Source organism: Rhinatrema bivittatum, chromosome 1, assembly GCF_901001135.1.
Source record: "Rhinatrema bivittatum chromosome 1, aRhiBiv1.1, whole genome shotgun sequence".
Taxonomy (NCBI): domain Eukaryota; kingdom Metazoa; phylum Chordata; class Amphibia; order Gymnophiona; family Rhinatrematidae; genus Rhinatrema; species Rhinatrema bivittatum.
Genome location: NC_042615.1, coordinates 707,498,347 through 707,520,591, shown reverse-complemented (window position 1 = coordinate 707,520,591; position 22,245 = coordinate 707,498,347). Strand labels below are relative to the sequence as shown.

Genomic DNA, 22,245 nt, shown 5'->3' with positions numbered 1-22,245 from the left:
CATTTCTGTGAGCACTGGGACATATGTGCGTCCCGGGGCTTGCGCACGACACGGAGCCTATGCAAAATAGGCTCGGCGCATGCGGGGGGGGGGGGGGGGGGGGGGGTTAAGAGTTACGCACGTAACCCTTTTAAAATCCGCCCCATAGAGTGTGATCCATCATACAAAGACATCTAAAGACCCAAAGCATACAGTACAGTCTATTGTAAACCATTCAATGGTATCTAAAGCCCCAAGGTATAGAATGAAGACTGTTGCAAAAAACAGAAAAATGTCTAAAGTCCCAAAGTTCTGAGTGTGATCCATTGCAAACAGCACAAATGTGTCTAAAGCTTCAAGGCATAGAATACTTTCTATTACAAACAGCAAAAAGGTATCTAAAGCCCCAAGATATAGAGTGTAGTCCATCTAAAGACCCAAAGCATAGAGTACAGTCTATTGCAAACAGTACAAAGGTGTACTGTTTGCAATAGACTGTGTGCCCCAAGCACACAGTACAGTCCGTTATAAAAATCACGAAAGTGTTTAAAGTCTCAAGGCATAAAAGTGCAGTCTATCACAAAAAACATAATGACCCAGACAGACCTAGACAGCAAAACAGAAAAACAAAATATAGTTTGTGGGAGAAGAAACTTATATTTTTTTTCTTTTTCACATTTTTTTTCTGGGATCAAAACAACCCAGGATAACAAAGAAATAAGTAGGGTGGGAGAACTAGGCTGGGACTGTAGTGGAGAACAAAAACAAAGAACCAGAAAATAGGTGGGGTGGGAGGGAAGACTTGTATTTTATTTTATTTTTTTTACATTTTTATTTCTGGGACAAAAATATAACAAAAAGAATTGCAGTGAAAGAACAAGGCTGAGATCTAAACAGCAAACAAAAAGGAAGCATCAAAATGCCCATGCTGGTACATCACAGACATGGCAAGTAGGCATAGTAGCAGCATGACACTTAAGGTATATCGTGGACATGGTAAGTAGGCAGAGTGGCAGCAAGACATCCAAGGTGGTATATCTGGGACATGGCAGGTAGGCAGGGCAGCAGGAAAACCTCTAAGATGCTTTCAATTGTCTTGCTATTTGCATGGAAATTCTGGAAAGCCCACCAAATATTCCATCAAGTCTGGCACCAGCCATGAATGATGAGGGCTTATGATGTCCCTGCCATTGGGAAGACACATTCACTGGGTACGTTGGGTATGTTGTAAAATACTATGGTAAAACTAAGCACAGTCACATATATACGTATATGTCGCTATGGGCAATTGTTTGAAAGTTATCCTCTTAGGTAATTTTCAAAAGAGTTCTGTGCATAAATGTAACATACTATCATAGCAAATTTCATGAGCCCATTTACACACTTGGAGGATAACTTTAAAAGAATTGTGCGCAGATATGTGCATATTTTAAAATATGTGTATGTTTACCCCATAACAGACACATGTGTGAGGCCAAAATGTGAATACATGCAATGCATTGAAACCATATATTTCAATGCACTGAATGCACGTACTTTACCCATCTATTTTAAAAATATACATGCATATATTTTACATATGAAAATAAAGTATGATCTACTTATGGTAGTCAGGATTTACATGTATAAATTTGTGCAGTTTAAAACATGCACACATGAGTGAAATTACCAGTTTAACTAAATAGTCCACTAGTTTGACTATTCCTTCTCTAGATCATCAAGACCCTCTTGATTCTTCTACCTGAATTTCTCCCAGTTCACCCAGACCTGCCATCCAGTTAGTACCAAACAATAAACACATATAGGGCCGGATTTTTAAACCTTCTCGTGTAGCCTACATTTGTGCACGCTACCCCGCACCCTAAACCTACTCTAACTATCCCCAAATTGTTTATTTTCCTACTTATTCCTCCTCTGGAGCAGAAATAATCTTGCTGTCGCAGCCCACCCCTCCCTACCCAGACCCCCATTCCCTGCCCACCCTTTGTTCAGGCCCAGCACTTTGTTGTGTGTCTTTTAAAATAGCAACTTTTGCACGTAATTGTTGGACTCACTGAAGAATGTTCCAGACTCCCCCTTTTTTGCACACATATGTGTGTGCGAAAGTGAAAATATATGCATAATATATAGAATATGCGAGTAGCAGCTACATATGCCCGTATATTTTAATTTGTATGTGTGTAAGATTTTGAAAATTCACTTTTTAGGGCTAATTTTCAAAAGGATTTACAGGCTTAAAACTGGGATTTTACACGTGTAAATGCACTTTACGCATGTAAGTGGGCTTTTGAAAATTGTTATAATATATGCAATTAAATTGTCTATAGGTTTTACATGTAAACCATACATATCGCGTCGGTTTTCTATGTAAACCGACGTGGTATGTACTAGTACATGAACATCGGTATATAAAAGCCTTCAAATAAATAAATAAATAGATAAATAAATAAATGTATAAGTCAACTTTACATGTATAAGTGGGCTTTTGAAAATTGCTATGATAGTATGTTACATTTATGCAACTAAATTCTTTGAAAATTACCTCCCCTAAATGTACCAATACATATAAAACCTATTGAAAATTCAATAGTATATTTTTTAGTAATTTTTGAAAAGTATTTTATTTATAAGTAAAACATACTTATAAATAAAATACATATTATTATCACAAGAATTGCTTCCACAGGAAAGGACATACTAGGATTTTGTTGTACTCTAGTTTCTGAATAAATGTCAAAGACATACTACTATCTTATTTCTGTTATGAGGTGATGCCAGGGAGAGGTGAGCAGAAAAAGAAAATTATCCAATACACATATCTCAGCTTTAAGCAGCTCTTGCTCAGGACTTTATATAATTTCAACCTAGGGGATATTTACTTCCACAAAGAAATGTTAAATAAAACCTTTCAAAATCAAAAAATTGATGTGACAAGATTCATTATTTTTTACTACAAAAAATTACAATTAGGGCTGGTAACTTTAAACCGGCGAATGGGCACACATATGCGCATTCGTCGCCCTGCTCCCAGGATATGGCCATTTTATAACATATGCCCATAAATGCATATATGTTATAAAATAGCCTGACCGCGTGCAATTTTAAGTGGATGCATACCTGTGCTCACAAATGCCACTTCTACTGTGTAAGTGGGGGATTTTAAAAGACATGTGCAATGACGCCATTACCAGTTTTCCCAGTTCATTAGCAGTTCACCCAGGTAAGGAATAGGACTTCCACATCCCCCTGGATCTTTTGGCTAAAATAGCTTCTTTCACATCACCTTTTAACCATGTCGGTGATCATTTTGCTTTCTTTCCACAATTCTTAATGTGTGGAATACATCTGGACTGTGCTTCCAGGATGGTATTTTTTAACAATGACCACGCCTCTTGCACACTTTTTACCTTTGTAGCTGCTCCTTTCAGTTTTTTTCTATTTTACTCATTTTATCGGTTTCCCTTTTGAAAGTTTAGCACGAGAGCCATGGATTTGCTTACTTTCCCCCTTCCATTCATTCAAATTTGATCATATTATGATCACTATTGCCAAGCAGCCCCACCACCATTACCTGTCTCACCAAATCCTGTGCTCCACTGAGAATTAGATCTAAAATTGCTCCCTCTCTTGTCGGTTCCTGAATCAATTGCTCCATAAAGCTGTCATTTATTCCATACAGGAAATTTATCTCTCTAGCGTATCCCGATGAATCATTTACCCAGTCAATATTGGGGTAATTGAAATCTCCCATTATTACCGCACTACCAATTTGGTTAGCTTCCCTAATTTCTCTTAGCATTTCACTGTCCATCTCACCATCTTGTCCAGGTGGACGGTAGTATACTCCTATCACTATAGTCTTCCCCAATACACAAGGGATTTCTACCCATAAAGATTCAATTTTGCATTTAGTCTCATGCAGGATGTTTATCCTTCCTCCCTGTTTCCACTCTCCTCCCCGACCCCTAACTAGCACCATCCTCTGCGACCCCTAACTAGCATTTTTTTTTCATGCTTACTGCTCCTCCAGAACAGACGTAATTGTGTGCCGGCTGGCTGTTGGCGTGCACCTTCTTGGGACAGCGTCTAATGGCGCTGTCCAGGCCCGACCCCTGCCTGCCCCTCCCCATCCAGACCCTGCCCCCGGCCTGCCCCCTTTGTTCAGGCCCAGTACTTTGGTGAGTATCAGGGGATACACGTGTGGCCGGGCCCTTTAGAAAATGCACGTGAGGGGTACAGGACAAAGCCACGCGCATAACCCCTGACATTTTACATGCGCAGGGCTTTTAAAATTGGCCCTGAGATTAAGAAATTTTAATAAATAAACAAACAAAGGTACATCAAGCCCAGTATCCTGTTTCCAACAGTGGCCAAGCCAAATCACAAATACCTAGCAGAATCCCAAGGGAAAGATAGATTCCAAGCTGCTTATCCCAGGGATAAGCAGTGAATTTCTACCATGCCACCTTAATAATTGTTTATGAACTTTTACTCCAGGAAAAAACGTTGTCCAAACCTTTTTAAAATGCAGCTACACCAATAGCTTTCACCACATCATCTGGCAATGAATTCCAGAACTTAATTATGCACCGAGTAAGAAAATATTTTGTCTTATTAGTTTTAAGTGTATCATCTAGTAACTTCATTGTGTGTCCTCTAGGTTTTGTACTTTTTAAAAGAGTAAACAACCGATTAACGTTTATTCGTTCCACTCCACTCATTTTATAGACCTCTATCACATCTCCCCTCAACCATCTCTTCTCCAAACTAAAGAGTCCTAACCTATTTAGCCTTTCCTCATAGAGGACTCGTTCTATTCCCTTTATAATTTTGGTTGCCCTTCTCCATACCTTTTCTAATTCTTCTATATCTTTTTTGAGATATGGTGACCAGAAATGCACACAATATTCAAGTTGAGGTCCCACTATGAAGCGATTCAGAGTCATTATGATATTCTCTGTTTTATTCTACATTCCTTTCCTAATAAGTCCTAGCATTCTATTTGCTTTCTTGACTGCTGCTGCACACTGAGCAGAAGATTTAAATGTATTATCAACGATGATGCTTAGATCTTTTTAAAATGTGGAACCTTGCATTGTGTAGCTATAATCCGGTTTACTCTTCCTAGGGATGGTAACTTTTAAACAGGCGTGTGAGCACACATGTGTGCACATTCCTAGGCCCACGCCCAGGGAAGCGGGTATTTTATAACATACGTGCATATGTGCATGCATGTTAAAAAAAGGCTGAACACACTCACATGTGCATGCAATTTTAAGCAGATGAGAGCCTATGCGCGCAAATACTGCTTCTACCACGTAAGTGGGGCATTTTATTAGACCCACACGCTGACGCCAGTACCATTTTTCCAGGGGGTCCTCAGCAAGCTTAAGCTCCAGTCTTGCCAAGTTCCTCCTCAATGCTTGCATCACACCCAAGCTCCAGACCCATTTAACCCTTCCTTCAAAGATGCCTCTTCATAAAGTCACCCTTGGCTCTCTGACCTGGCCACTCTAGTGTTATACCTTACTTTGTGGCCTCTCGACCTTCTTGTTCCTTGTCCTGTAGTCTATCTAAGTCTTACCTTGCCTTGTGGCCTCCAAGCAATTCTTGTTCTTTGCTCCTTGCCTTGTGGCCTATTCTAGGCCTTACCTTGTCTTGTGGATTCTGGGCCTGTCCTACTCCTGTATCCTGCCTTGTGTTCTATCCAGGCCTCTCTATACCTAGTGGCCTATGGGCCTCCAGCCTTGCTGCCTTCGGGCTTCTATGTTCTTTGTTCTGTGTTGCCTTGTCTAATCCTTGTCTGGTCCTGTTCTAATATGTTTGGTCTTGCTGTGCACAGCCCAGTCCTGGTTCCTGTTATTTATTCCCTGTAGTGTCAGTACCTTATTTTGCCTCAGCCAGTATCTAGTTCCAGTTCCTGTCCAGTATCCTGCTTTGCCTGTATCTCTCCCAGTCCGTGCTCACCCTGCCTTGTCTCTGTCTGTACTCAGCCCCAGTCCTTGTTCTGGTTCCAGCTCTAGTATCCAGTCCAAGCCTTGCCTTGTCCAGCCTATCCAAGCCTTGCCTTATCCAGCCTTCTCTTGTCCATCCTGTCCAAGCCTTACCTCACTTCATGCCACTGCAGCCAAGACCTGCTAGCCCCCAGAACTTAAGGACTCAACCTGCGAGTGAGGGGGTTTACTAGGTGGAAGACCGGCCCATGTCTTGCCTTCCAGTCCTGGACTACTGCTGGGGTGATGTAGCCTGTGTCCAGCCCAGCACCCTATGACACTTGCCAAGAAAACTAATAACAAAACAGTTATAGGTCGATTTTAAAACCTGTGTAAGCGCTTCCAAGTGTGTGCGGTACCTGGAGCGCGCACATGGAAGCGCCGATTTTATAACATGCGCGCAGCAACACATACATGTTATAAAATCCGATGCCCACGCGCACATGCATGCCCGATTTTGTATCGGCCCATGCATTTGCGCATGGATGCCCCACTCGCGCATGCAAGGGGGAGGAATTTTTTCAATTACATGCAGCAACCCGAACAGCCCTTTTCTCAGTTCCCTCCCAGTCCACTCCAATTAAGGAATGGACTAGGAGGGAACTTCCCTACCTCCCCACCTAACCTTCCTCCCTTTTCCCCTCTCCACCCCGACCCCTAAATCTACTCTAGCTATCCATTTTTTTTTGTTTTATAACTTACTTCCTCCTTCCCGTAGAAGTAAGTTGCATGCGCTGGCCGTCTGTCGGTGTGCGAGTCACCAGGACAACGCAAAATGGCGCCCCACCCCCGGCCCGCCCCTTTTGTGAACCCCGGCTCCTCCGTGCATATTGGGAGATATGCGCATGACTTGGCCGTTATAAAAATGTGCTCATCACACGCTCGGCCCGGCCACGTGCGTATCTACCGATTTTTACTCATGCAGGGTTTTGAAAATGTGGTTGTTAATTTTTAAAAGCTTTTACATGTGTAGGCTTTTTGAAAATTACCCTGGGGATTTTACATGTAAAAATCTGTGCAAAAACAATTTTGTACAAGTGGGCTTATATATCTAAGTCTGCTTTCAAAATTAGGGCTGAAGTCTGCATGCAACCCTTTGCAGGCGATTAAAAAATGCCCTTAAAATGTGCAGATCTAGAGAACATAAGAACATAAGACATGCTATAATGGGTTAGACCAAGGATCCATCAAGCCCAGCATCCTGTTTCCAACAGTGGCCAGTCCAAGTCACAAGTACTTGGCAAGTACCCAAACACTAAATAGATCCCAAGCTACTATTCCTTATTAATAGCAGTTTATCCAAACCTTTTTTAAACCCGGTTACACTAACTGTGTAACCATATTTTATTTATTTATTTATTTATTTATAGATTCTTTTATACCGCGGTACGTATAGACATACATCACCTCGGTTTACAGTGAAACAATAAATTAGCAACCGGCTTTACATGTAACAGTTTAAAAAACAGTAAAACATTTAACAGCAACAGGCTTTACAGAAACCAGGGTTTTAAAGATAATATGCATACATCATTAAATATCAAACAATAAAATATAAATAACCATGTATTCGCAGGAGCAAATTAACTGTCATATCCTCTGACATATCCTCTGACATATCCTCTGACAATGAATTCCAGAGCTTAATTATGTGTTGGGTGTCAAAGAATTTTCTCCAATTTATTTTAAATGAGCTACTCTCTAACTTCATAGAATGCCCACTTGTCCTTTTATTGTCTGAGAAAGTAAATAACTGATTTACATTTACCTGTTCAAGTCCTTTCATGATTTCGTAGACCTCTATCATCTTCAGCCATCTCTTCTCCAAGATGAACAGCCCTAACCTCTTTAGTCTTTCCTCATAGGGGAGCCGTTCCATCCCCTTTATCATTTTGGTTATCCTTCTTTGTACTTTTTGCAATGCAACTATATCTTTTTTGAGATGCGGCAAACAAAACTGCATACAGAATTCAAGGTGCGGTCTCTCCATGGAGCAATATAGAGGCATTATGACATCTACCGTTTTATTCGCCATTCCCTTCCTACTAATTCAAGTTTACTTAGGGAATAGCCACTGCTATTAATTGCATCAGTAGCATGGGATCTTCTTGGTGTTTCTGTAATTGCCAGGTTCTTGTGGCCTGGTTTGGCCTCTGTTGGAAACAGGATGCTGGGCTTGATGGACCCTTGGTCTGACCCAGCATGGCAATTTCTTATGTTCCAACATTCTGTTTGCAGAAATCAAATAATCTCCAGTGCAACTAAAGAGTAATTAAAGGTTTATAAAAATATCATGACTGCATTATTAGGCCCCCGCAAAATATAAAATATGATATATATATATTTAAGATTACAACTCACCATCCCCATTGGAAGTAGGAGAACTTTCACATTTGCTTTCACACTGCTGCATTGATGGAGGCCGAGTTGTTTCAGAACACTCACTGGATGCTTGCCCAGTGTATGAAAGACACTGCACTGTTCGCATCTGTTGCCCAAGACCACACTGTGCAGAACACTGAGAGGAAGATAATCAGAGAAAATGAGTACAGGAAGATGTTTTAACACATTTTGAAAACTAGTATAATGATGAAATTTTAACACATTACATGATTTACAAGAAACGTTTTCCAAACAATCTAACCATGCTAAAAAAAAAAAAAGAGCAATCCTATATTACTCTGTTTGAACATTGCCCTCAGCTTGGCTAAAAGTGCATATGGGTTTCTGTAATATGTATATTTTTAGCTGTATTGTGAGGAGGCATTCCTGGAGGTATGTTTAGGCTGTGGGAGGAAAAGAGTGTGTATACTTGACAATTCCAAAAGTACATGCAGCTATTTCCCTCTCCTTGGCCACCCTTACAAAATAGCAGGTGCAAAATAGGCAGGTACTTTTAGTGTGCATATTTTTTATTTGTTTATTTAAATCGTTTATACTCCACTAATATGACATGTTCATCAGAAGAGTGCAGCTTAAAATCAAACAATAATATTACATCATAAAATTAAAACACACATACAGAACATAAAAACTAAATAATTTCAGTTGTTATTCTTTAGGGGGAAAACTTTTATTTTTACCCTATTGATTTACCTCTAATGTATTTGCTCTTTTTTTTCTTCTGCCTCCAGGAGCTATTATATTATTATCTATAATTATTCCCTTTTTGAATATTAGATGTATTAGTTGGTGGTTAAAATTGTAATTTAATATGCCTGTTACATCTATATTCAATAATATGTTGTTATATTGAAAATGCAAAATTAAAAATTAAAAAAAAAAACAACTAAATAATGCATAACACGCACTATAAAATGCTAACTTTCAAAGAGAAACTACCCAGGTAGTCTCTTTTTGAAAATCTACATAAATTATGTACGGCCAAGTGCCTGCATATTTTATAACTATACAGGCTATTTGAAAATTGCCCCCTTAATTCCCCCCAAAATATATGAAAGTAAGGATAAAGCTAATCTTAGTAGATCTAGTATCCTTTTTACCCTATTGACAATGTGATTAGAATGCAGAACTACTAAAAAAAAATTCTAGAATTTGGCTGTATATATTGCTCTATGAGGGACAGCAAGTAAAGCAGAGTTGCTTACCTGTAACAGGTAAGGACAGCAGGATGTTAGTCCTCACACATCGGTGACATCATCAGATGGAGCCTGGCATGAAACTTTGGCTGGCACACTGAGCATGCCCAACATACCACTATCCATGCATCCATGCAGGGTCTCTCTTCAGTCTCGTAATATATAATTATGAAAAAATAAAGCAACAAACAAAGGAGAAACCCAACTCCGTGGGGTGGTGGGCAGATTTCATGAGGACTATCATCCTGCTGTCCTAGGAGAACACTTATTACAGGTATGCAACTCTGCTTTCTCCTAGGACAAGCAGAATGGTAGTCCTTACACCATGGGTGAATCCCTAGCTATAGGCTGCTCCCGAAGAACAAGTATGGCCAACTTGCACCCAACCAGGTGCCAACCAGCACAACAAAACTGGTGCTCTTGGTAAGAGAGGAAGTCAGCCTGAACCCGAACAAAGAGCCTGACATAAGAAGAGTTGGGTTTCACAACTGAAAAAGATTCCAGAGGAATCTAACTGGCCAAAATTGCTGTCATGTTGGCTTCCCTGTCCAAACAGTATTGTGAGGTGAAGGTGTGGAGAGAACTCCATGTTGCAGTTTTGCAGATCTCATCCACAGGGACCGCTTAAAAGAGGGTCACTGAAGTTGCAATGGCTCTAACAGAATGAGCCTTTACATGGTCTCCCAGCTGCAGTCCTGCCTGCACATAGCAAAAAGAAATGCAATCTGCTAGCCGGTTAGACAAGGACTGCTTGGTCACCGCAACTCCTACTTAGTTCTTTTCAAAAGAAATGAAGAATTGCATGGATTGCCGATGGCCTGCTGTTTGCTCCAGGTAGAAGGCTAAGGCTCTCTTGCAATCCAGACTGTGCAGAGTCCGTTCACCCCAATGCGATTGAGGCTTAGGAAAGAAGGTGGGTAGAATGATTGACTGGTTCAGGTAGAAATCAATCACCACTTTTGGCAGGATGTGGACGCAGACCTACCCTATTGTGAAAGAACTTCAACACCAAAGCTTGAAGTTCACTGACTCTGCACGCCGAGGTGACCACTAGCAAGAAGATGACCTTCCAGATCAGGTACTTCAGGTCACAGACAGTGGCTCAAAAGGCTCCTTCATCAGCTGAACTAGGACCACGATAAGGGCCAAGGACACCGTGGGGGGCCTTAGGGGAGGATTCAGCTGAAGCAGATCCCGCATAAAGGGCCCCACAATATTTATTTAAAATATTTTCTATACCGTCATTAGGTCATGCTCCATCACAACGGTTTACAGAGAGGCACATATATTTAATGTTCAGCTTGGGTCATACTATCTTACAAAGTGCCAATATAGTTTCGGTTACATGTTTCAATAATACATTGTATATGAAAGGTGACATGGATCTTGTCCATATATATGATTAATAGGGAAACCATATAAGTATAGTACTTTATACTGTCTCTATTTAGCTTTAGACGTAAAGTATGAGAGAAAATAATAAAATATGCAAATATGCATCTAGGTGACTTTGTGCTGTGCGTCGATGTTCCGTTGCCCGTTAGTTCATATTTCTTATTCTCCATTTTCACTGTAAAAAGCTTTTTTGAAAAGCCAGGTTTTTAAACTTTTTTTGAAGAGTTTTAAATCTCTCTGTAATCTAGTTTCTAGGGGCACTGTGTTGTTGAGAGTCAGGAGGTGGATCCTTGGTCCGACCAGCGGAGAGGTACTGACGTAGATCCCCGTAGATGATGTAGGTCGGTAGGCGGTACCGCCGCTGCAGGAGGATAGCTCTTAGCCCAGAAGGTCTGTAGCTTCTCCTGGAGATCCTATGGAGACTTCGCCCTGGAAGCCCGCGGTCCCCCCAGGAGGAGCCTGTAGGGACCCAGGCCGCTGGGACTCAGGAGGCTTCGCCCTGGAAGCCCGCGGTCCCCCCCAGGAGGAGCCTGTAGGGACCCTGGCCGCTGGGACTTAGGAGAGCGGCAGATGACGTGGACAGGTAGACAGACCAGGTTCAGGGCAGGTGGCTAGAGGCATAGATGAGCAAACAGACCAGGTTCAGGGCAGGCGGCTGAAGCAGGCAGGCAGGCAGGTTGGGAGGCAGGAGCAGGCAGGCTGGGTCAGGCGGGCAGACGAACAGGAGCAGTCGAGCAGGATCGGGCAGGCAGGCAGGCAGACGAACAGGAACAGATGAGTAGGGTCAGGCAGGCAGACGAACGGCAACTAGTTACTCACAGGAATCGACCACGTTGCAAGGCAAAGTCCCGGGGTGGACGCCGGGGTTAAATTCCCCTCGGTGTCTGACTTCATCCTGGGGGCTGGCCAGAGTTTAGTGTCGGAGGCCCTTTAAAAGAGGAGCCCTCCGCGCGCGCGAGCCCAGGGGGCGGGGTCAGCAGTGCCCGATGGCGTCTCCCTCGTGGAGACGCCGCGATGTAGGCCCGAACGGGCTCAGCGGATCCGGAGGCTCTGGCGGCGTCCCGCAGGGAAGAGGAGATAAGGGTCAGGTCGCGAGGTGAACGACCGGAGCCGCAACATGTGTTCCATAAAATTGGTCCAACTAAGGATAGGGCTCGCTCTCTGACTTGAGTCAGTCTGGCTGTCCTGACTGAAGGGATGCTTAGAAGGGCTTTATTGGCTGATCTAAGATTTCTTTGGGGGACATGTAAGCGCAGCGCTGTGTTTAACCAATCTGCTTTTTCTTCATTAATTAGTTTGTGAATTGTGCAGAGTGTTTTATATTGAACCCTTTGTTCTATTGTCAGCCAGTGTAGTTCGGCAAGTGTTTGAGTGATGTGATCTCTTTTATTTTTACCAGTAAGTATTCTGGCGGCAGAGTTTTGTAAGATTTGGAGTGGTTTTATAGTTGAATACGATAATCCCAGAAACAGTGTGTTGCAGTAATCTGTGCTAGCGAAAATAAGTGCCTGTAGGACTGTTTGAAAGTGTGTTTGGGTTAATAAGGGTTTCAGACTTCCGAGGACCATAAGTTTGGCGTAACCTTCTTTGACCTTCATTGATATGTGTTGCTTAAGGCTAAGTTCCGTGTCGATTATTACACCTAGGTTTCGAGTTTTCTCGGCTAGTTCTACTTTCTGATCATTTTTAGGTCTGATGGGGGTTTGAATCAACTCAATGTTTTTTCGCTCTAGGTGTATAAATTCCGTTTTTTCGATGTTGATTACTAGCTCCATTTGGTTTAGCAGTTGTTTAATTATATCTAGGTATATCATTGCTAGGTTGTATTGACATGGGCGATCCATCCATTCCGTGGTGGTAGGCCCCAATAGCACTAAGATGTATCCTGAAGGAGTTGGTTTTCGGGCCAGATTCCGAGAAGTGCAGTAGATAGTCCAGAAGCTTTGGGGTGGAGTAAGAGAAAGTTATCTAAACCATAATGCTCACACCAAATAGAGAATCTCTTCCACTTTAAGACTTCCTAATGGATGGCCTCCTGGACTCCACCAGGACCCAGGTCACATCATCCAAGAGGTCCAGGGCTGTAAAATCACCCTCTCAACATCCAAGCCATGAGAGACAGGGCTCATAGATTGGACTGAGCATGCCCAGCATGCCACTATCTACATGTCTATGCAGGGTCCCTCTTCAGCCTCTTTTCCACCAGGCAGGTCGGTGATGGTTGGTGGAGGCCGCCATTCTCCCCAATGATGACAAGGCAGCAAAGAAAGAGATGAGTATTAGTGGTCGCAGCCATCTGCAACTGACGGGTGTAACAGTACCTCCCTTCTTAGGGCCCCTCCCCGGGGGTTTTGGTTTCCTAGGATGAGAAGTGTAGAATTGTTTGATCAATTCCTTGTCGAGCATATTGGTTGCAGGCTCCCAACTATTCTCCTCGGGACCAAATCCTTCCCATGAGATAAGATACTCCCAGCGCCTTCCACGTTTTCTTACATGCAGGATGTCTTCAACCTGATAGGTGATGTCCTCTTCTGCTGTTAGAGGTTGGGTTTCAGGTGTTTTCCTTGAGAGCTCTGACAGGATGAGCGGCTTTAAGAGAGAGATGTGGAAGGCGTTATGGATTTTAAGTGAAGAGGGTAACTGAAAGCTGTAACTGGACCCAGGCGGCAAAGTACTGCAAAAGGCCTGATGTATCTGGGTGCAAATTGAGTGGAAGGCAGTTTTAGGCAGATGAAGCAGGTACTGAGCCATACTTTGTCTCCAGGGTGCAACTGAGGAACTGTCCAGTGATGAGCATCGTAGACCTTCTTAGCCTTTTGACCAGCCTGTTGAAGGTGTTGTTTGGTGTGCTCCCAGAGTTGGTGCAGTTCTTGTGCCAAGGCCTGTGCTGCGGGAGATGACACAGACAGAGGCACTGGAAGAGGAGGCAGAGGTTGGCGTCCGTAGACGATTTGAAATGGCGAAGATCCAGTTGAAGCTGACTGGTGGGAGTTTAAAGCAAACTCGGCCCAGGGGAGTAGATCGGACCAATCACTCTGCCTAGAGTTTACGTATGCCCGGAGAAACCATTTTAAAGTATGGTTCGTCCTCTCTGTCTGTCCATTGGCCTGCAGATGATAGGCTGATCTGAGATCCAGGGAGATGTCACATTTTTTGCATAGTGACCTCCAGAATTTAGCTGTAAATTGGATCCCTCGATCAGAGAGGATGTGTCTTGGTAGGCTATGGAGGCGAAAGACATGGCGGATGAATAGTTTTGCTAATTCTGGGGCTGAAGGTAGACCGGGTAATGCCAGAAAGTGAGCAATCTTTGAAAAGCAGTCCATGGTGATCCAGATGGTATTGCTGCCACTGGATAGGGGTAAGTCGACAATGAAATCCATGGCTATATGTGTCCATGGCTCACTAGGTGCAGGAAGTGGCTGGAGAATTCCCCACAAGCGACCTGCCGGTGATTTTTCCGAGCGCATTCTTCATGGTTGGCCACCAGTAGAACCTTTGCAGAGTAGAAAGCGTTCTGGCTTGCCCAGGATGGCCTGCGAGAAGAGAGTCATGCGCCCATCTGAGGTTCTTCTTTCTGAGCGGTTGGGGAACCACTGTCTTCCCAGCCAGAAACATATGGGTAGCGGAGGGGAGCACCCTTGTAGGGTCAATAATGTGACATGGAGTATCTGGAATGTCTTCCGTGGAGAATGAACGGGAGAGTGCATCAGCTCGGCTGGCTGGTATCGCAAGAGGAAGTCGAACCGGTTAAAAAACAGAGAACAGGGGGCTGGCTTTGGCTGGAAGGGATATCGAGCCGTCCTGGTTAAGAGACTCTGAGGAACGAATCGCAGCTGTTTACCATCACAATCGCTAGAGGAGGAGGTGAGAGCGAGAGAGCGAGAGACAAGCGGACCAGAGTCATCGACGTCATCACCAGGGCCCGGGACCTTTAAATCCCAAGGCACGCCGGCGTTTCAGTGGGGCTGGCTTTGGCTGGAAGGGATATCGAGCCGTCCTGGTTAAGAGACTCTGAGGAACGAATCGCAGCTGTTTACCATCACAATCGCTAGAGGAGGAGATGAGAGCGAGAGACCAGCTGACCAGAGTCATCGACGTCATCACCAGGGCCCGGGACCTTTAAATCCCGAGGCACGCCGGCGTTGGCTGCGCGCCGGCATGCTTTGGCACACGCGGCTTAGACCGGCTTTGACCGTGTTTGACTGTGTTTGTGAGAGAGAAACCCCTCCAAAAGTGTGGGAAACAACTTGGAATGGGAAGAAAGAGGAAAGCGAGATATATCACATCATCGCCAACTTCCTCCAAAATCGGACCCATGGACGCCCATGTAAATCGGCTAGAAACGCCAAGAATGGACAGTATGTGTAGCACTTCAGATGCTACATTAAGTCCAGGCACAGCGCTTACACCTCCACAACCGCCAGGAGCAATGAAGGAGGTACCTCTTGCTGAGACGGAATCGTCAAACGTGAGTGATTTTGAATTGCAACATGTTTTGGCTGAGCCTGAATCAGCTACCTACGCTGAAGCAGGGGAGGAGAATATCATTGTGAACATTGGTGACTCTCAGATAAGTTCTGTAGACCCAGCCAATGTGAATCTTGGGGACTTGTGGAAAGTGCTGGTAAAATTGGACTCCAATTGAATACAGGTTAATTCATCCCTCTCAGCTTTAGTAAATGTGAACAGATTATCTATCGTAAATCAAGGTAAAAGGGTGAATGAAGTAGAGTCAGTACTGAAAGATCTGTCTATGAAAGTTAATAAGACTCAGAATCTAGAAAATATGATCATTGGAGATACTAAATTGCTATATTCTGAATTAGAAAATGTGGAAAATTTAATTAGAATTAAAAATCTGAGATTGGTAAATTTTCCAATTACTAGGTTGTTGTCACCTAAAGAAATGTTAGTAAAATACTTGAAAGAGATTTTGTTATATAATGAAAAGGATATACCATCTATATCCAAGATATATTACTTTACTCCAAGATCTAATAAAGATGTAAATATAGTTGAAGGAAATTCTCCAGGAATTTCTACTTTTCTAGAAGAAAGTACTGACATTATTAATAAAAGATCAACACTTTTTGTGTCACTTGCTTTAGAGAGAGAGAAAGATGTATTATTGGAAAAATATTTTAGAAATAAAGATCTAAAATTTTGTGGCCAAAAAGTTTTTATTTTTCCAGACATCTCTAGAACCACTCAGGTTCGTAGGAGAAAGTTTCTGGAGCTTAAGAGTAAAACTTTGGAAATTGGTGCTACTTTTTATTTAAAATATCCTTCGAAGTGTTTTATAAATTACCAAAGTAAAAAATTTATATTTACTGAGCCACATCATTTGGATTGTTTTCTAAAAGATAAATTGAGCCCAATAGAAGACCAGAAGGGAACATCAGATATAGCGCTACAGGAAGATGAAATTAATATCCCTTCTTAAGATGATATTATTTTTATTTTGTATTTGACTTAATTAAGCCCCCGACATTATTTTGTTCTTACATAGAAAAATTTGAGAAGAAATTCCTTATGTATAGTTATTATAAGTGATTGTTATGTATAATTTCTCTTTAAGATTGCCTTTGAATTGGAGAATGAGATTTATGTTGTGAATTTACATTGAAAATATAATAAAGAGATAATTGAAAAAAACAAACAAACAGAGAACAGCGGGCTTGCCTGTGATTCAGGCGTTGCGCATGACATAAGTATTCGAGATTTTTGTGTTTGGTGTAAACTGTGATTTGATGTTGCGCTCCCTCGAGCCATGGATGCCATTCCTCAAATGCTAATTTAATCACCAGTAGTTCTTTGTCTCCAATTCCGTAGTTTCAATCAGCAGGAGAGAAGTGTCGAGAGAAAAACGAGCAGGGGTGCAAGGTGTGATTGGCAGAATGTTGACTGAGGACGGCACCAACTCTGACATCAGAAGCATCCACCTCAACGATGAAGGGTCATCGAGGGTCTGGGTGGCGTAAACATGACTTTTGGAGAAATACCTCCTTGAGTTCCTGGAAGGCAGTCACGGCTTCCGGAGACCAGTGAGAGGGGTCGGCTCCCTTCTAAGTCATGGCTGTAAGTGGAGCGGTCAGCGTAGAATAATGGTGAATGAATGATCTGTAGTAGGTTAGTGAAACCCAATAATCTTCACAGAGCCTTAAGACCAGTGGGATGTGGCCAATTCTGAATACACTTGGTCTTTTGCGGATCCATCAGGAATCCCTGGCTAGAAACCACATAGCCCAGGAAGAGAACGGATTCCTGGTGAAAAGAGCATTTCTCCAGTTTGGCATATAACTGGTTGTCCCTTAATCTCTGCAAGACGTTGATGACGTCCGAATGATGGCTATGAAGATCTTGAGAGAAGACCAGTATGTCATCCAGGTATACCTTTACACAGCTGTAAAGCTTGTCCCTCAAGATTTCATTCATGTTTTGAAATACGGCCGGGGTGTTGCAAAGGCAAAAGGGCATGACTAAATATTCAAAATGGCTGTCACGGGTGTTAAATGCGGTTTTCCATTCATCACCATGTCGTATCCAGACCAGGTTATATGCCCCTCTGAGATCTAATTTAGTGAATATGTTGGCCCCTTGGAGCCTATCAAAAAGTTCAGAGATCAATGGCAATGGGTAGCAATCTTTCATGGTGATCTCATTTAGGCCATGATAGTCTATGCAAAGGAAACCATACTTCTTTCCCACAAAAAAGAACCCAGCTCCAGCAGGATTAGAAGGCCGGATGAAACCTTTCGCCAAGTTCTCTTGAATATAATCAGACATCGCCTTGGTCTCTATCAGAGAAAGTGGGTATACCCTTCCTCTGGGAGGTTCGGAGTTGGATAATAAGTTTATGGTGCAATCAAAAGAGCGGTGCAGTGGTAGAGTGTCTGCTGCTTTCTTGGAAAACACGTCTTGATAATAAGAATACTGCAGAGAAAGACCCGGAAGTGATGTGGTAGTGGTCAGCAAGGCATAGGAGTCACAACCTCTAGGTACTTTCTATGGCAGGAGTTGCCCCACTGGGACAGTTGCAGCGTCCTCCAATCGATTTTGGGTGTGTGCATTTGTAACCATGGTGGTCCAAGCACCACAGGATGTATTGTCTTATCTAAAACCAAGAAGGAAATGGTCTCCGTGTGCAGTGACCCAGGTGAAGTTGGATTGGCTTAGTAGAGTAGGTAACTTCACCTGGTAATGGTTCGCCTTGAATCGAAGACAATAGCAATGGCGTAGGTGTCCGAACGGTGGGGATTCGTAGGTGCTCCACGAGTTGTCTGAGTATAAAGTTCCCACCGGCACCGGAGTCCACCAGGGCTAGGGTGTGGAATTCTAGGGTGTCTGAGTTAATAGAGACAGGAAGTGTCAGTGGAGGAGATGGTGCAGTTAGACCTAGGAGGAGTCCTCCTGCAGATCCTAGGCCTGGGAGTTTGTCGGACAGAGTGGGCAGGAGGGCACTGCATGGCCAGGTTGACTACAGTTCATGCAAGACCTGATCTTTGCCAATGAAGTCTCTCTTTAGCAGATAGATGACTGCGACCCATTTGCATGAGTTCTTCTTCCTCGATATCGGGTGCGGGAGCAGTTTGTGTGGTAGGTGTTGTGTGAATGCGCGGAATTCCCGATGGTATCTTCTTGGATCCCTTAATCTCATGTGATCGCTCACATAGGCGATGTTCAATGCGACTGGCAAGGTCGATAAGGGAGTCCAGGGCTTTAGGGAGTTCACGTGCTACTAATTCGTCTTTGATGCATGAGTTTAGACCTTCCAAGAATATAGCATGCAGGCAACCCAGATCCCAATATAATTCTGAGGACAGAGTTCTAAACTCAATAACATATTAAGTCAATGATCTGGCACCTTGTTGCAGATGCAGGAGTGCAGATTCAGCAACGGTCTTGCGAGCAGGGTCGTCAAATACGGAGCGAAATAAGGCAAGGAAGCCTGTCTGTCAAGTCATTGAGAATTGGATCCATTTGCTCCCAAAGAGGTGACGCACAGGCCAGGGCTTTTCTGTCCAAGAGGGACAAGATATACATAGTTTTGGACACCATGTCGGGGAAATATGCAGGTTGCAGCGAAAAGTGCATACTGCACTGGTTCAAAAAGCCCTTACATAACAAGGGGTCACCAGTAAAACGAGGAGGTGCTGGTAAAAGCATGGAGGGCTGGATTGGCAATACATGAGAAGCGGAAGTAGGCTTGACAGGCATCGAGACAGAGTCCAGCCGAGAGCTTAACTGATTGATGGCGTTAGCCAAAGTCTCTAATACCTTTTGTTGTTCTGAAATTTGTTGGGCCAGGCCAGGAATGGCCTGGATGGCTGAGACCTGAGCCGGGTCCATAGAGTTAGCAATCTGTTATGACTTGTAGGTGTGTGAACCCTGGGCCGAGGTGAGAGGTGGTACTGCCCACAGGGAGGAGCCCTGTGAGCCTCACTGTCGGGAGGCGCAGTCTCAGCAGTTGTCAGACACAGCTGTGGAATAGAGTCTTTATTATGAAAGAAGAAAAGCACAGCCCGCAGAGCAGGAGGTGCAGTAAAAGTAAAGTTCTGAGCAGAGGGGTATACCCAGAGAAATACCTCAGACGTGTAGATCCAGTAGTGGCCCGCAGAGCGGGGTATCCCGAAGAAGTCTCTCTGAAGTGGTGATGCGGTAAAGGCCTGCAGCGCAGGGTACCCCGAGGGATTCCTTACTCAGAGATGGTATGGTGGTGATCCGAGGTACAGGAACACGGGTGAGGGTCCTGTAAGTGATGGTGTGGTAATGGCCTGCAGCTCAGGATATACCAGAGTGGCTCCTACAATGAGGCTTGGTACAGCGGAAGTCTGTAGAGTTACGGTACCCACAGGAGGTAGTTCCAGAAGGGGTCCTGGAGAATGGGAACAGACAGCAGTCCAAGGCAAAAGGCCCTCCGAGGAGCGGATAGCCAGAGACGAGGAAGGGCCCCTGAGGAGCGGGTACCCAGAGCGTCTCATGGCAAAGTGCAGTCCCTGGAACAGGAAGTCCAAAAGGATGATGCAGATTCAGCAACGAGGGAACTCCTTGCTAACTCGTCAATAGGCAGGGCCAGCCAGCTTAAATACAGCAGAGAGATGACATCATCAGGAGGGGACGCCTAGGTGATCCCAGAGGCAAGATGGCGGTCGGCAGCACCCACGCTGTCCCGGGAACGCCAGGCAGGTCAATGGTGGTTGGTGAAGGCTGCCATTCTCCCCAATGATGACAAGGCAGCAAAGAAAGAGGTAAGCATTAGTGGTTGCAGCCGTCTGCGACCAACAGACGTAACAAAATATTGATCCTGCTCCAAGCCCACCCCTAGAATACCTATTTAGTATGCCTGTAAAAGAATGTATGACATCGTATTGTGTGCGTGCTTTTATACTTGTGCTCACTGAGGCTATTTTCAGAGTCACTTACACACATAAAACCGAGTTTTATGCATATAAGTACCTTTGAAAATTACCTCCAAAAAGTGTGCAGGTTAATGAAAAAAATATGTTGCTTTCTCTATTACTATCATATGTTGTACAGCAATAGAAGAGGGGGAAAAAGCAACTTGGTTTTACAGCACAATTTATGCTCAAAAAATTATACTACTACTAAGTCATCAATATCTATCAGTCTGCATGGGAATTAGGAGTTCTGGTTTAAGTCATTTTTATCTAAAAGAATACAAAAAGTAATAATAGGTAAAAATTCCTCTCAAAGTTATACATTATTTTATTGATTTCCTTAGGGATTCACATAGTAACATAGTAATGATGGCAGAAAAAGACCAAATGATCCATCCAGCCTGCGCAGCAAGTATCTTATGGTAAGTAACTGTCACTCCATGCAGGTTTCCCCCAAGCCTTATGTTAAGGATAGTAATGTTTACCCATCAAAACTAAGCAACTGCCAAATCCATAACAAAATTACTACCAGCAACACTTTTATGTGGTAAGCAGTCTTGATAATTCAGACAATGCTACTTGAACGTGCTTTACTTTTAGACTTGGCCGTAGAAACAGGCCTAACTTTTTCCCTAATGTTTGCATTTCAGTACCCTAGACTGTAAAATTTAATGCCCAGTACTGTCTGTCTGTCTGTGAATCCAATTCCTGTTTTACCCCTGCCATTGATGTGGAGAGTAAAGTTGCCATTCTATGTAAGTTACACCCATGCACCCTTTTCTTCATTTCCATGCTCTAGCCTTTAGGGATCCACAGTGCTTATCCCATGCATTTTTTTATTTGTTTACTGTTTTCATCCTCACCACCTCTTGCAGAAGGGCATTCCAGGAATCCACCACCCCCTCCGTGAAGAAAGACTTCCTGATGTTGGTTATGAGTCGTTCCCCCCCACCCTAGAATTTCATTTCGTGACCCCCTAGTTCTACAGTCTGCTTTCCAACAGAAAAGGTTAGAAGTTTGTGTATCGTTAAAACCTTTCAGGTATCTGAAGGTCTGTATCATATCTCCTCTGCACCCCCTCTCTTTCAGGGTATACATATTCAGTCTCTTCTCATAAGTCTTCTGAAACAGATCCCACAACATTTTAGTCACCCTTCTCTAGACTGCTTCAATCCTGTCTCTATCCCTTTTGAGATACATTCTCTAGAACTAAACTGACACCTTATTCCCCATTTTATTTAATATATATTTAAAGCCATTAGAGGACTTACTTCATCAGCTGGGTTTCAAATTAATTTTTAAATTCAGATATCCAACTATATTGTCCTCTGACCCCCAACTGGGAAGATGCAATGGAGAAGTTAAACATATTCTTGGATAAAATTAAGGATTATTTGGTTTCAAATAAATTTAAAGCAAACCCAGAAAAAAATAGTTCCTTTGATTAGAAAAGCTTCAACCCATTTGTTGAATATAATGCCTGTGCTAGACAACTTCTCCATATCGCCGAGTGATGAAATGAGAAGACTCGGAGTAGAATGTAATGCCTCCCTTTCGTTTGATAGACATATTGATATCATGATAAGATTTCCTTTTCTCAGTTATGTTGGGTGAGGAAACATTATCTCTTTTCATATAAACCTGATCTTGTAACAGTCACAAATGCTTGAATCACATCAAAGTCAGATTATTATAAAAGGATTATTAGTCGGCCTCCCTGATAGAAGTATAAATCCAGTGAATGCAAAATGTAGCTACCTGCCTTAAAGTAGGTTGCAATTGGAGGAATCATATTACTTTGGTGTTGGAGGCTCTTCATTGGCTATCCATACATTTTAAAGCACAGTTTTAAGATATGGAGGTCCATATTCAGCCAAT

At 43.1% G+C, this 22,245-nt stretch overlaps 1 protein-coding gene across 1 annotated transcript in view; it reads right to left on the bottom strand.

The window, feature by feature from the left end:
* Window positions 1–22,245, bottom strand: part of ADAMTS6 (ADAM metallopeptidase with thrombospondin type 1 motif 6) — an 894,781-nt gene that overhangs the window by 27,912 nt on the left and 844,624 nt on the right. The window contains exon 24 of the mRNA XM_029576285.1: window positions 8,334–8,490. Coding sequence (XP_029432145.1) covers window positions 8,334–8,490 — 157 coding nt within the window. The remainder of the gene's footprint in view (window positions 1–8,333; window positions 8,491–22,245) is intronic.